Source organism: Platichthys flesus, chromosome 22 (genome assembly GCF_949316205.1).
Source record: "Platichthys flesus chromosome 22, fPlaFle2.1, whole genome shotgun sequence".
Taxonomy (NCBI): domain Eukaryota; kingdom Metazoa; phylum Chordata; class Actinopteri; order Pleuronectiformes; family Pleuronectidae; genus Platichthys; species Platichthys flesus.
This window is the reverse complement of record NC_084966.1, coordinates 1,852,015-1,866,852: the sequence shown is the minus strand read 5'-3', so window position 1 is coordinate 1,866,852 and position 14,838 is coordinate 1,852,015. Positions and strand designations below refer to the sequence as shown.

Below are 14,838 nucleotides of genomic sequence, written 5' to 3'. Positions count from 1 at the left end.
AGAAACCGGTTTATGGTGAAGTGTCGTGTTCAAAACATCAGTTCAATTCCCCGTTAGAGTGATGAGGTTAGTGAGAGACATAGATGTGAGTTCCAATCCGCAGTAAAACAGATATTAAATTATTTAAATCTGATAAACGTGATTGATGTTAAAAAGTCAGTGAAGCTCAGGAATCTTTTGAAATTGTTTGAATTGTGTAATTTGAGTTACAAACACAAACTCTCACTTCATTCTGAACATTCCGTCAGAATAACAAAAATGGCAAACTCACAATGTAGCAGGTGATTTCAGACACAATTACCGGATGTGATTCAAATGTTAAAATCTGGACACAAAAGGCAAATTTGCTTCATTCAAATTAAATAACCTGTTAAGTCAGCAAATATGGGAGTAAATCAAAAGTTGTGTATTTGTTTTCATGCATATTTGGCCTTGGCCACAATCTTAACTGGAGTGATTATGTGTTATATTAATAATTGTCATGATGTAAACAATATAACTAAGAAATGTGTTGACAGTGAGTTTTGATGATGTTTTCTTCTATTCTGGCAGTTTCAAAATGGCTCCCATTTCCACTTCTTTTTTGCGGGCCTTGCATAAAGAGACCATTGTGCTGGCTTGGGTCATAGTGCTGGGGGACAGACAGGGTGACTTTGTTTTGGTTTAGAGGATCCAGCCGATAGAGCAGGAACACAATATTCTTTACTCCAATGAACAACAACCTCAACCCACAAGGTGTCAGCTGTGTCAAGGCTTGTCATGAATAGAACATTTTGCCCAGCAACCATCAGAGGAGGAGCGAAACGGAGCTGCTCCTCACTTCCTGGTTCGAACGCCAAGAGGGTTGACTACCCTCTTGGCGTAGTATACTATAGTATATAGTAATCATAATATCATTTCAGAACTCAGCCACTCCCTCTGCATTTCCTCGTTCCACATATCCCTTTACCGGCCCCACCCAGAGACACACTTGCCTTCCATCAAGTCATTAGTCTCCCCAGTATATCTAACTGCCTGTTTCCTTTGTCCTCTGCCAGATATCTTAGTGAGTTTGTAAGTAGCCTTCCAGCGTTTACCCTCCTGACTTTTCTTCTGCCTGATCTCCGTTGTGACCTGCCTGCTATTTCCTGTCTCCCGTCTTGCCTGCTCCTTACTGGATTTGTTCGCCTTCTCTGACTGACTGCCTGGCTTCTGACCCCTGCTACGTTAATAAACCAAGAAGTTTGCTTATTCCAACCCTGCTTCATTGTCGTGCTTTCGGGTCCACACTTGTCATTTTTTCAGCCCTGACAATATTATTGAGAATGTAATGGTCACAGTTGTTGTTTTGTTGTTGTATTTGAGTTTACCGTAAAATATAACCTATATCATCTAAAGCTGCTTGTACACATGCACTGCACTCTGGAGACCCTCTGGACTTTCTCTCGAGGAGGTGAACGCAAATGTCCAAGTGAGAGCCTCAAGACGTGGGGGTCAATGTAAAACATGTGCTCTCTGCAGCAGAATGAATACGTTACATCTTGCCCCTGCCTGCTGCACCACCCCTGCCAAGGAGTTGTTGCTGTTGTGAATGCCTCTAAGCAGAGAATCTCCTGCTGCTTCGTGCATGTGTGACTGGAAACTGCATAGAAAGTCCATACCAATACCATGGTGATCCTCCGCGGGACATAAACAGATACAGTTAGGCAATTTTCAGTTGTCTATCAGGGAATGCATTTCTGGCTTTGTAAGGAATTGACTATTTTATTTTCAATGTTTCTACTTCATTAACAAACTGTGTTTTGTGTGTTATTTCTGGAGTAGTTAATGAGTCTTTAATGAAGCTATTTGTACCACAGTGTGTCGTCTTTACTACTGAGGAGTACATTATTTTAGAATTACTAAAAGCCTAATTTCCCCAAATAACTTTTGGTCATATTTATTGACACCATATTTTTGATGGTTGTAGATGAGGCTGAAAATTTGGCTCCTCCAGCTCAAACATTTCATAATGCAATTTAACGGAATCTAATGGTCCCTATTCTAAACCACTAATCCCCATCCCGGGTGCTTGCTTTCAAGTGCCTCATTGGAACAAATGAGTGGATTCAGAAGGTGAAACGCTAGAGTGCTTTTACTCTGAAACGGGTTCGTAACTGATGTAAATACGTTTGTGTCATACTCATAGACAGATAAACATTGTGGTTCACAGCAGAACAAACAGAGAAGTTGATTTTTTAGCTGAGTTTTAATGTTTATCTGATGAATTTATGTCACAAACAAATGGTTGCAACACTTTGCTTTTTCAATAAAGGCAATCAAGCATTTTTTGTTGATGGATTCCATTCCCTTGTTTTTTTAATATGAAGTATTTGATGGAGCGTAAGATGCACAACTTCATACTGTGTAGTACTGGTATTTATTTGAGTACACGGGACTTCTTACATACAAGGCAATGATCATATTTGTGACCACTGCTCTGCATGATTTTCTGCGTGCATTCGTGCAGGTTCATGACGTTTCTAACACGGGACATATGCAAAAAATATATAAATAAAATGGTTAAAAAGGCAGTGTCATACATGCAGAAGGTGATTTTAATCTATGCTGGTGTCAATATGCTATAAACAAAAACACCTCTAGTGCTGCATCACCCCTCACCTCAACCCAGTCTCATCAGAAAACGTTCAATGGCAACGTTGGTCCACTTGGAACGACGTTACCATCTCACAATCTCACAATGACTAATGACGGTATGTATTTTGCACTGATACACAAACTTGATGTTACACATCTTAAACAATATGATATGGGTGTCCCTAGACAACCAGACCTGTGTGCTTTGCTGTGACTATAAATGACTGGAACCTCAGATAAAGAAAGTTATTTTCTGACTTCAATAACTGAGGCATTCTCTACAGAATGTTATGTGCCCATTCTACTTCAGATCCATTGGATCATTGTGTGTTTATGTTGCTTAAAGCAGAGCATTCACTGCTTTAATGTAATCAGCATCTTATCTGACAATATCATGGTGTAGAAGTGCAAGGAAATACCAATATGTTATGAACAATGTCATTTATTGTGCAAAAAACATTACATTAAGGCATCTGCTGGAAATGTTATGATCAACAATTTTCATGCAAATAAGACTTTAAAAACGCCACAAATAGTGTTTTGGAGAGGGGGGTTTCAGAGGGAGGGAGCAGCTCTGGAGAAAGGTCTGTAACTCCAGGTCTGCTGCTTGGTGTGATGGAGACATGAGGTTAGCATCAGGAGCGGAGGCTGCAGGAGGGACCGTGGAGCTGAGGCACACCTGTACTGCTTCTCTTGAGAAGAACTGAAGGACACACAAACAAACCATAGTGTTAAATTATGAAGATGGTTCCCTCTGATTTTTTTGTTTTAAACATAAACGTCAGACAGGCCGCTAAAAACTACAAATGCTGAAGCTAACAGCTACCCAACAGCAAGCTAATGCCTTCTTAAGGCTGCCAGGGAGTAGCAAGAGTAGCCTTGTTGCAAGAGAGTGTAGCTAATCACAGCCCTCACAGTTCTTCATCAGTGGAGAAGTACCTCGCCATGTTTTCATCTTCAGAGGAGTCATCCAAAGACTGTGCTGCTGTTCCGGAATATGTCAGGCCCGCTGCAGCCTGCTGGGCTTGAACTCTGAGCACGCAGAGTAGGCCCTCACGTCCCGTCTCAGTACATGCATCAGTCCTTTCTGAGAATATATGATAAAAAACAAAACGTCTCAATAGCGCGTTTGTACGAGTGTATGTATACACACACGTACGTATGTATACACACGTACACACGTACAGGGCTTTCTTTTCTACAGAAATATTTTTCCTGAGTTGATGTCTCTGCTTATGCCATCTAGAATGTGAAACCAAATATATTTTTTGGTGTACCCATACAAGATGTCCAATGTAACACCAATCAAATCCAATCTACTACACTAATAACTGCATGTTTTCGGATTGTCTAACTGTGTATTTGTGTTAAAGTCAAAAGGTCAAGGCCACACTGACCTCATCTTATGGTTTCAGTTGTCAAGAGACACAGTGTCATTTATATGAGAGAAAATATGTAGAAATATGAAGACGGACACTGCACTGGTTAGCGGAGTCATACAACGCAGTGCGGTAATTCTTGTGTAGTTTTTTTTTAATAAATGGGTTATCTTTTTTTACAATCTACAAAAAGTTATCTATACATTTGGTCACAGAATGTTACACAAATAAATTGGCATTAAAGTTGGCATCTTGCTGTCTCGCCAGTCTGACGATGCATCTGAAGCCTCCATCAAGGGCGTTCTGCAGGTAATTTGGATTGTTTGTTTCTTGTGAAGAGGAGAATAACATGAATTCATACCAATATCAGTTTACAGTTTAAATTATATTTTTATCTGAAAAAACAAGGAATATCCGCCATGTTTTCCTCTCCGCAGACGGGAACTTGTGAGTCACGGGACGTGAGAACACGCCAATGCAAAACAATGGGCTGACAAAATGTTACCATCTCACACTCTGAGAGGCCAGAATGTGAGATGGTAACGTCGTTCCAAGTGGACCAACGTTGCCACTGAACGTTTTCTGATGAGACTGGGTTGCTCACCTGAACAAGATTTCTGTTCTGTTGAACGCGTCTTAGCGGGGACTCTCCCCCTGCGTTGCTCAAACTATTTTAACATATGACATTTCAACAATCATGCCTATGTGACCGCATCTCCAAAGAAAACATTTATCATTATCTTTATGGCTGGTACAAATCCCAGCTACAGCTCTAGCTACCATACACACTAATAAGTCATTAATTACTCAGCTTCTTGGCTACCTGTCAGGTGTTTTTCATAAATTGGCCGGGATCGGTCTGTCTATGTCACGCAAAAGCTTTGTATTGACAATATATTTACAAAATAAAGTTTAAAAAGTAGCACCAGCATGTATGATTAACTTGTGAGCAGCAGTGTGAAAGATGGACCACAATAAAAAAAAGTCTGTGTACAGGCGTCAAACATCATCAGTAGGTATTATGTGGCTGGTAGGAGAGCAGACATTCAGTATAACTGGTTTTACTTGTAGGGTTAGTAGGAAGGGAGCCCTAGCAGAACGAGGTGTATCATCTTATAACGAAAGCCTGCCAGTATCAAATCGGGCACTACGCATGAAAGGTAAGAACATGTTTTTATTCAGTTGGGAAAATCCTAATTCTTCTTAAGAATAAGAGGATTGACTTTTTCTGTAATATATCCATCTCATATACACATAAACCTCTAATCAAGTGATTATTGAGTCAGTATTTTTTACCATTTGTCTGATTATGAACAAACTCTTAGGAATGGATACTGAAAGAAAGAAGTTAATGGATCAATCCGACTGGAATTTATAATCATGAGAAATATCAACTAATATGTGGATCAGTTTTTCTTATAAAAAATTTGGGAATATTTCGTTTTTTACTTCCATTTATTTCATAAATAACCACAGTCAGTTTATGTAATCATGAGCTGTCAGCAATCCTGTTGGAAATCGAAGATCTTATGTAATTAAATTAGGGATCGTAGTAATGTGTATTTATTTAGGATAATTAACTCTCCTCGTTGTGTTTGCAGCTCTGTTTTAAAGCAAGAATGGACAAATGGAAATACATTTATTGTTCTTACTACGTGCCACTATTTTACATGTGCACAAGGGATGTTTCCTACTGAGAAGTCATAAGAGAGAGGGGGGGGGGTGTTGAGTAACTGGCCACATTATGAGAGAAATTGCTATAGATTAAAGTTTGTCGGTTTCACGTTCAAATATTTGTTCCAACAATAGAAGTGTTCCTCAAATCTAGGCTCCGACTTAGTCACTCCCCCCCCCATTTGATTACATATATATGATGGAAGTAATGAGCCATTACTATTAGAACTGAACAAATTTGGAGCCTGATGTAATGGATCAGTATCTTCTATTCGTGCGCCATCACCAGCACGGTGTTGCCATTCTCCATAGGTGCATTGGCCTGCAGGAGAATATACTACCTAGTGAAGCTAATGTATGTAATGTATTGAAGCTGCTACGTGCAGACCTTGCTTCCGTAACCATGAGGCCATTCCCCTCAAAGGCACCCTGGCTGTAGGGAATATACCTAGTGAACTTGAATTTCCTGCGAGCACATGGTAACAAATAAAACAAAATCAAAATTGAACACTTTAAACCCAGCAAACCACCTGATATACAACAATTTCATTAGGCTGCAAAGTATATACAAATTAAAGCACCTGGGGTGCAGCAAACCACCTGATATGCAACAATAGTGATAGGCAGCAAATCACATACATATTATTCAATCAAATTATGCAATCAAATTCAATGAATCCTACAGTCTAATCTATTCCTTAAGTTTTTTTAACGATAATTTGCTGGCAATATATGCTTTTTAATTCAGCACCAAGCACGCTGCTTAAATGTGAAGCTCGAAAATGTGAAGCTTATCGGGCCTGTTGTGCCTCGATACAGGTCCAAAGCTGACTGTATTGGCAAATGGTCCATTGAAGTCATGATGTTGTTATTTAAGAGGTGACAATAGTTTATTTTTTCTTCCACAGATGAGAGGACCTTCCATTAAAATGGTGTTCCTGGTAAACTTAGCTATCCTTGGCCTTATCTGCTGCGTTATTTCTTTATTGGTATATTTAGAGGCTGAATCTCCCACATGTCAGACTATGTCCACAGTAGATGATCAAAAAACTTATGAAGCCACAGGGGCAACTGAAAAGCCCATCGTTCTGCTGTGGTTCTGGCCTGCTGGTGCGAGGTTTGATTTCCAAATCTGCTCAAGCCACTTCCACATTGATGACTGCATTCTGACTGATAACAGGTCATTGTACAGCCAGGCAGAGGGAATCCTCTTCTACCAGAGAAACATAAGCTTAAATTTTGAAAACATGCCCAAGGACCCACGTCCACATTTTCAGAAGTGGATTTGGTTCAATGCGGAATCTCCCACGAACACAAAGAAAATACCAGGTCTGGAAAATCTGTTCAACTTAACACTGAGCTACAGACGAGATGCTGACATCGTAGTGAGAGATGAGGTCACAATCAAGGAAACAGAGACCAATGAGGAATTTGTTCTGCCCAAGAAAGACAAACTGGTTTGTTGGGTTGTCAGTAACAGCAACCCAGCTACTGGAACATCTGCGAGACAGAATTATTACAAAGAACTGTCCCAACACATAAAGGTTGATGTCTATGGTGTTGCTTTGAATGGGGACCGGTTGAAACATGAAGACTATTACCCAACCATTGCGAGTTGTAAGTTCTATCTCTCATTTGAGAACTCGCTCCATGTGGACTACATGACGGAGAAGGTCAATGGGCCCCTCGCAGCAGGGACCGTCCCTGTAGTTCTGGGTCCACCAAGGGAAAACTACGAGCAGTTCCTTCCCAATGGTTCCTTCATTCACGTTAATGATTTCCCTGATGCCAAAGGTATGGCAGAGTATCTGCAACGCCTGGACAAGGACCATGAAGCATACATGAGTTACTTTGAGTGGAGAAAGTACTATGAAGTCACTCCTCATCTTTTGACCTTGAGCAAAGAATTCATTCATCCCGTCTGCCTCGCCTGTGACCACATCTCAAAGTACAAAGAATACAATGTTATCAATGATCTTTATGAGTGGTACTTTCCATGAAAACTACAGTGAGAACCTAATTTGACAGACTATAAACTAGAACATATACTTTGAATTTGTGTGATTGCTTTGACATTTCCAGAGTACTGCTTTAATTAATCAATATAATTCACATGGTAACCGTTGATGTTATTGATGAAAATAGTGTTGCAAATGTTCTCTGGTTTAAGTCACCTTAAGTTGTTTTGAATACATAAATATTCCATCTAAAAATAGGTTTCATACATTTTAAAGGGGTCATTTGGATAATTATGTCACGTTTATTTTTGCTTTGTTTACAGGTATCTTATTTGATAATTTTTTAAAGACAACTTAACTTCCAGTTTCTATCCTGACTTCCTTAGGTTTTCTATTGATTGGGGTTGTGCTAATGAGTATACAACTTGCCTGTAATTTTACAATGTGTACAAAAATTTTGTCAACTACTGTAATTATATTTCGCCCATGATGCATTGCGATATACAGATAAACTTACAACTTACAACTCTAAGGGACAAGCATGTGCTTTACACTTGCTTTACACTGTTTTGATTCAAAATTAACTCGCCAACACCATTTGGTGGGGAGACATTTGTAGAGCAGAAATTATGCCATTGGATCTAAATAAAAATTGTATGACCATCCATTTGGCTTTTCATGCTATGTAGCAGTAATCACAGACTTACATGTACTTTCAATAAAGCACCCACATACAGCTTGAAGGTAGAACAATAAAGGGGCCTGGCTTGTGTTACCTAGATGGGCACCAACTAACTCCCAGTGTAAGCCTGAAGGCAATCTGTTTCTCTGGAGAAGAGGTTCCCAAAGTGGGGGTCCCGACCCCCCGGGTGTCTCGAGACACAGAGGGGGGTCGCGAGATGCTGTCCAATCAAAATGCGCTGGAACATTTATCCAGAGTCTATACTATTGTGTCTGTGACATTAAGTGTAGTTGTCTTTTCCTGTTTTTGTACTTGTCATCAAGAAAATAATGACGGCGTGGGTCACTGTTTTGTTTTTATGAATTGAAGGTATGGCAGAATGTGTTTTATGTTAGTAAATGTTTTAAAACATGTTAATAAACTTGTTTAATAACATAACATGTTTGTTTCATGGGGCTGCCTTCAGGCAGAATATTTACAGTCACTGTTTTTTCCCACATTTAGATTTAATTAAGATAATTTGGCCTTGTTTAGATTTAGTTTCTTTATAATTAATTGGTTTGATTTCTGGTTTCTTTGTTTTTCTTTATTTTGTTCTTTGTTTTGTGGGCAATGTGCGATAATGAGTACTGGGCAATCCGGGTTTAATGGCTTGAATAGTGGTGAGTTATTGGCTCCGTAAACTAGAGGCCCTCTTCTGTTATTTCAGTGTATAATATTGCCCCGGGGAAAGGTGAGGGCAGGATTATTCAATGAAAGTTGATTGTGCTGTAGATTAATTTATAAACTACAGACATCCAAACGTTTGTCGCCTCGCCTGTGATCATTCTCTGTCACGGTTATTAGTTGCTTTTACATGATAAATAGATAATAATTAATTTACTGCTGTGAATGCCACTTCATTATATCATGGTCAAGCCTGAAGCTAAAGTGAACATGGCCTAAGCAGAAATATTATTGATATGGATATTGTTATAATTTTTAACAACATATTATGAGGAAAATTATCATATTATTTACTGATACATGATTTTCCTGATGATTTTTTTTGGGGGGGCACCATCTTCACTTTTTTTTGGAGCAATTAAATATCTCTTGTTCTGCCTGTTTTGTGATATACAGGCCTAAAAGGTGCCTAATATTTCTGTACTAAAATAATATCGGCATTATAATTGTAAGTTATTTTATTTAATGACGTTACTGTTGAGGGTTGATTTGTATTTCCTGTACTAAGCGGGTTGTTGGTAGTGAATCTTATTTTGAAAGGGGGTTTTAAAGGAAGTGGGTTCTGTGATGAAGGAAGTCCTAAAATGAACGGAGCATAAACTTCCACTGAGCTCCGAGAGAAGAGAAGCGCCTGGAGAGGAAATGTGTGTGTCACTGCTTAACATTTACCAGGAACTAGTTGTAGATGCTTTAAAGTGAAAGTACCTGACTTTACCTTCAATCATCCTGAACAAGAGTGAAGTGCAAGTTGGTCATCACCTCTGAATGACTTGTTAGAAATAGAGGTCAGTAATCAGTGTTGTAATTCAAAACGTAATGGACTTTCCCCTTAATATTGTACAGAGATTAGACATAACATACTTTATTTGTACATACTTGTTAAGGTCTTGAATGTAAAATAAATAAAATGTAATAAGTGACGTGAAACTTTCAGCGTTTGCCTTTTTGATGTTCATAGAGCAGCAGAAAGGAAACAGAGGAGATGAGCTCCGTGAGGTCACTTTCAACAGATTCATGTGAGAAATGATAAGAAGGCACTTCTCATTCACCATATGTAAATCAATGTGTTGTGTGCTGCAGAAGCAGAAGAGTGTTGGTGCGACTGTAGGTGGAGGAGGAGGATGAAGACGCCAGCATTGTCCTCAACGTGATGGAGAAAATGTCCTGAAGACGACAACAATGATCCACACCTCAAAGTTAACACACAGAAATAATGTTTAATACTGGTCCTGGGCCTGTTTGAGACCGAGGCCTGGTCGTTAGTGAGTCGTCATCATTCACGAACAGAGCTGATGGAAAAGTTTGTGTTCATCCAATCTGCTGTTTAGTCAAAGTTGTTCTTGAAACAGAATTTGCCTTTGTTAGTGATTCTAGACAAGTTAGACTGATTTACAGATGTGATGTTATTTGGTCATACATCACACAGCTGATTAATTCTGCTCAGCACAAGGACATTAAAATCAACGTGCTGTTACTTTGAAAAGAGATTTCTAAACAGGAAGTGATTCTGAGTGTTGTCATTTTGAACTTAATTGGAGCAGGTGTCCAAAGTCAACAATGAACCCTCTGTGAGCTCTGATAAAGCACATGACAGGTGTGAAGCTGGAAATATGAACAGTTGTCAGAATGAAAGCAGTTAATATCAAGAGGATGATAAGGGAAGGAAGTACTGCAGTACTTGTTACTGAAATGTATGTTTATTGTAATTTCTTTTGAATTTTCTTATAGCGAGAGACATGAGACCCAGAGCTGGACTGGATGTGAGAGAAACAAGACGTTGCGCTTCAGTACGACTTTGAGGTACATGCAACTCACAACACAACACTTCTACTGCACTGGTCTTGCAGCTGGAGTTAGTACCTGAAGATAATATACAGTAAAAATCAAGAGAAGACGAAGTGAAAGAAAGGCGTATTGTAGAGGACATACTCCGTTTACTGGTGTGTTCGAGACCAAGTATGAAGGATTTGTTATATGGCCTTTCATATACACACACACACACATACACACACACATATTGTATCTTATAATGCAACTGTCAGTGAGTCTTTATTGAGTGATGTGTTGGCTTTGTGAGCGTCCAGTAGCTGAGCTGCAGGTCAGGGTCCTGTTGAATGAGCTCCTTAGTTCCTCTGTGTCATTTGAAATGGGTTTGATTCCCACAAAGCCTGGTGGACGGATGTAGTTGATGAGTCAACGATGCATTTAGTGAAAGTAGATTCATCATGAAGAAAGGGCATTTGCAAGAAGCTGCTGTTGACAGGCAGTGAAATATGAAGATTAGCTATTTGTTTTGGTGTGGCTCCCAATCTTGAATAAATACTTTACTGTTTTGAGTGATGTATGAGATCCTGTTGGAGAACGTTAAAATCCATGTGAACAACTGAAGTGTTGTTGGATTTTGTGCGTTGTGGAAAAGTAGTTTCATTCAGACTGATGTTTCCCAGGTGACCCTGCCATCATCATCATCATCATCATCATCACCAGTTCTCACCAGTAGGTGGTGGCGTCGAGTCTCTTGTGAACCCTGAAGGAACTTGTGAGTTTGTCATTTTGAGGATCAGCTGGTGTCGATATAGGGCAGCTGCAATGAGTGTCAGTGAATTGAGAATTGCGATTATATATTGCTATAGAATGCTGACTGCAGTATTCCAAACAAATGTTCATGTAGTTGAGTGTAAAAAAGAAAAAGTCGTAACCTTAGTCTTTTTCTAATCATATTTGAATTAGTTTTCAGATGACACTGTTTTGATTATTATATCTGAGGTGCTTCATATGTCAATTAAAAGTAATAATCTGAATTCATATGACACTACTGGGGGCAGCACCAGATAGACATTGTATTGATGAAGAGTTATTAAAGTACTTACTATGATTAGAAATGAAATAAATTCAATAAAGCAAAAGAACCACGTCAGATGTTAACTAAGTTGAAGGATCTGGAGATGGTGACAGTTTAGAAATTAGAAAAATGGAAACTTATGAGACATGAATGAAGACAACATTTGTGTTTGAGAAAAGTCTTTATTTTGAAAATAGTCAAAGTAGAAACACACAAACAAACAAAGGGTGGGTACCAAGAGTGTGTGATTGAACTGTTGAGCACAGTTGCGTTGTCAGTTAATGTGTAGGGATCCTATTTGTCGTTCTGTTTGCATGTCATTGAAGGGGTCTTGCTGGTTGTGGTAACTGATCTGTGGTGTTGAAGGTCCGAAGAGGGAGAGGTGTCCCTGGCCTGGTGACCTACAACTACATTGTTCCTCCTGTTGAGGTGAGTGGAAAAGAAACCCATCTTTTGTTAGTCTGGTCACAATCAAGCAGTTGTGGTTCAAGTGTGTCAATCAGTGTGTAATTGTGTGCAGGTGGCGAAGAGAGGCCTGAACCAATCACAACCCTAGCTCCCTGCAGTTGTGGGCGGGGCCAGTGGAGCTGGCAGCGTGTGCAGGAGCCGCCTCAGTCGGTATAAAAGCCAGGTAGGCTTTGAAGCGTGAGCCTCAGTGTGAGCTTCAGCCTCGTCCGATGAAGACTTGGAGAATGAAGACGAATTATTTCGACCTAGTAGTCGGCCATGGTAGTCAGCTGGGGAAGGCACGGGGACGCGGGAAACTCTCGCCTTTAGGCCATAACCCTTGTCCTTTCTTGCTAGGTAAGTATAGGAAATATTCATTTCTCAGCCCTACTAGGTCTTGAACACTTTACTTTCAAAAGCTCTTTGGCTCAAATACAACTTGTCCCTCTTTTCCACCCTTCTAAGAAATGCTCTTTGTTGTCTAATTGTCTTTCTTCTTCAACTTCACAATTAACATGTGATCCTGTTCACCTGCTCCCAAGCATCTAACTGATCCTGTCTTTTCTCTCTCAAGCACAGGTTGCATCAGACCAAACTCCTTGACATCAACTTGACTCTTGTTGTTCTGCCAAATGAAATGAACCGTGTACCTTTGCTGAGTCCATTAAAGTCCAATTTCACTTTGACTACAGGAACTCTTTCTCCACTCCATCAGTTGCGTCAAATGTAACCAAGTTGTCTTTTCACTCTGACATTTCAGGTAGATTCCAACCCAAATAGCACCAGACTCTGAATAAGCACTGTTACAATCAGATGAAATATTCATTGACCTAACAGTCATGTTTGATTCTAGAAGCTTTACTCCAATACTGGTTACAACTTCATCCCAACACCTAACTCTACATAAAGAAATCATTAAGCTTCAACATTGATTCTGGGAATCAGATACACAGCTGCCACTAACTCATAAAGCATCTCGCTGACCAGGGGCCCAAACTACATAGGGACGTGAATCCTACATTCCCAGTTGTGTGACAAATTTTGTTCCCACAGCTCTTTCTTTCGACCCCTGATGGCAACACTAAGTCTGTGTTCAGGTCAAATCTGACTGAAGCAATACACAAGACAGCAGCTGTGTAAAAAAATACATTAGTCAATTTGTTCTTCAATGATACCGTTCAGTCCACAAAGTTGACACCAAGGCAAAAGTGACCAGGTGCGCTCGGGCACATTTTTTTGACTCTCCCCCCCCCCCCCCCCCCTTGTTTTGCCTCTGGGTCGTAGAACGTTGAGCAAATGAGGTTAAAGACCGATTTTTTTTTTTGGTCAGGTTTTACACATGCATGCAACACGCCCCTCGCATGCCCTCTTTACTTTGGACACATGGTTAGTTCAATATGACGAAACTCATGGAAACACTTCCTTTTTGGGGAGTTCTCTTCAAAGTAAGAGCATATTCATTTTGTTGCCGTCGTGGCAATCAGAATACAACAACTTTTATTTTGACAACTTGGGTCTGAGTTACTGTACATTGGAACGTTTACATCAATTCAGTAAATCTGTCAAACTTTTCTATAATCACTAACAAAGACAAATGAACATCTTTGACAAAACACCAGATTGGATGAACAGACTTTTCTTCTCCACTCTTCATCACAAACTGGTTTGTACAAATCTCTGCAGGTGAATGACGACTCGTTTTCAAAGAGCTCTAAACAAACAGGTTTCAAACCGGCAGAGCACAATTTCTATTAATGTGTATTAACTTCCAGGTGTAGTTTATTGTTCAATCAGCAGTTGTGTGTCCGTCTTCAGGACGTCTTCTCTGCAGCGGGGACGATGGCGTCTTCATCATCGTCCCTCACCTCCAGGGACACTCTCTACTGTGTCTGCAGAACACAACACATTGATTTTACTATGGTGAATGAAAAGCCCTGACATGTATTTACATAGTGTTTATATATCATTACATTATATTGATAAATTGATTCTAAACACTCTGATGTTCAGTTTCACATGAAGCATAAATCAAAAACAGACGTTGGAGCGTTTCACTTCCTCTACATCAGAAGTTTAATTTACAATTCTATTAAATTTGACTTGTATAACTTGAAATAATAATACACCTCATTACATTTCATTTAGCTTTTATCCAAACCAACTTATAACTTCTCTCAAGGTTCTTTACATAGAAGGTCCTCACCTTCAAAATAAGAGGACGACATCCCAGGATACGATTTTAGATCATAACTCTTTTTAAAATCAGTTTGAACAGATTGATTCCTCTGGTTTTTACCCAATGAGCAGCCCTGTGGGGGCGACAGGTGTCAATCACTGCTCGTCACAGATGATCAGTACAGCTGTGACTCTGAACCTCACCTTCTTCTATCAATGACCATTAACTGCAGCCTCAGACATTTCACCTGCTTTAGGGTTAGGGTTATCACTCATCACATTAATGAGTTGAGTTACACCACAGAGCTGATCTCCTGTTTCCTCTCCTCTGTCAGTTAT

General features: G+C 39.7%; 1 protein-coding gene across 2 annotated transcripts; it reads left to right on the top strand.

The window, feature by feature from the left end:
• The first annotated feature begins 5,075 nt into the window (after nt 1-5,075).
• On the top strand, nt 5,076-13,010 carry LOC133933830 (4-galactosyl-N-acetylglucosaminide 3-alpha-L-fucosyltransferase 9-like). Of its 2 annotated transcripts, XM_062381067.1 has the most exons (8): nt 5,076-5,155; nt 6,578-9,820; nt 10,116-10,231; nt 10,764-10,835; nt 11,483-11,574; nt 12,244-12,306; nt 12,398-12,681; nt 12,904-13,010. In XM_062381067.1, exon 2 carries the CDS (start codon nt 6,578-6,580, stop codon nt 7,667-7,669), a length of 1,092 nt encoding a protein of 363 aa, XP_062237051.1. In that variant the 5' UTR covers nt 5,076-5,155; the 3' UTR covers nt 7,670-9,820; nt 10,116-10,231; nt 10,764-10,835; nt 11,483-11,574; nt 12,244-12,306; nt 12,398-12,681; nt 12,904-13,010. The 2 variants fall into 2 exon arrangements, with proteins under 2 accessions (XP_062237051.1, XP_062237052.1); XM_062381068.1 differs by lacking the exon at nt 11,483-11,574.
• The last annotated feature ends 1,828 nt before the right edge of the window (nt 13,011-14,838 follow it).

Bases quoted from the DNA above. Each gene is read 5' to 3' on its own strand.
- LOC133933830 (XM_062381068.1), top strand. From the start codon at position 6,578: ATGAGAGGACCTTCCATTAAAATGGTGTTCCTGGTAAACTTAGCTATC.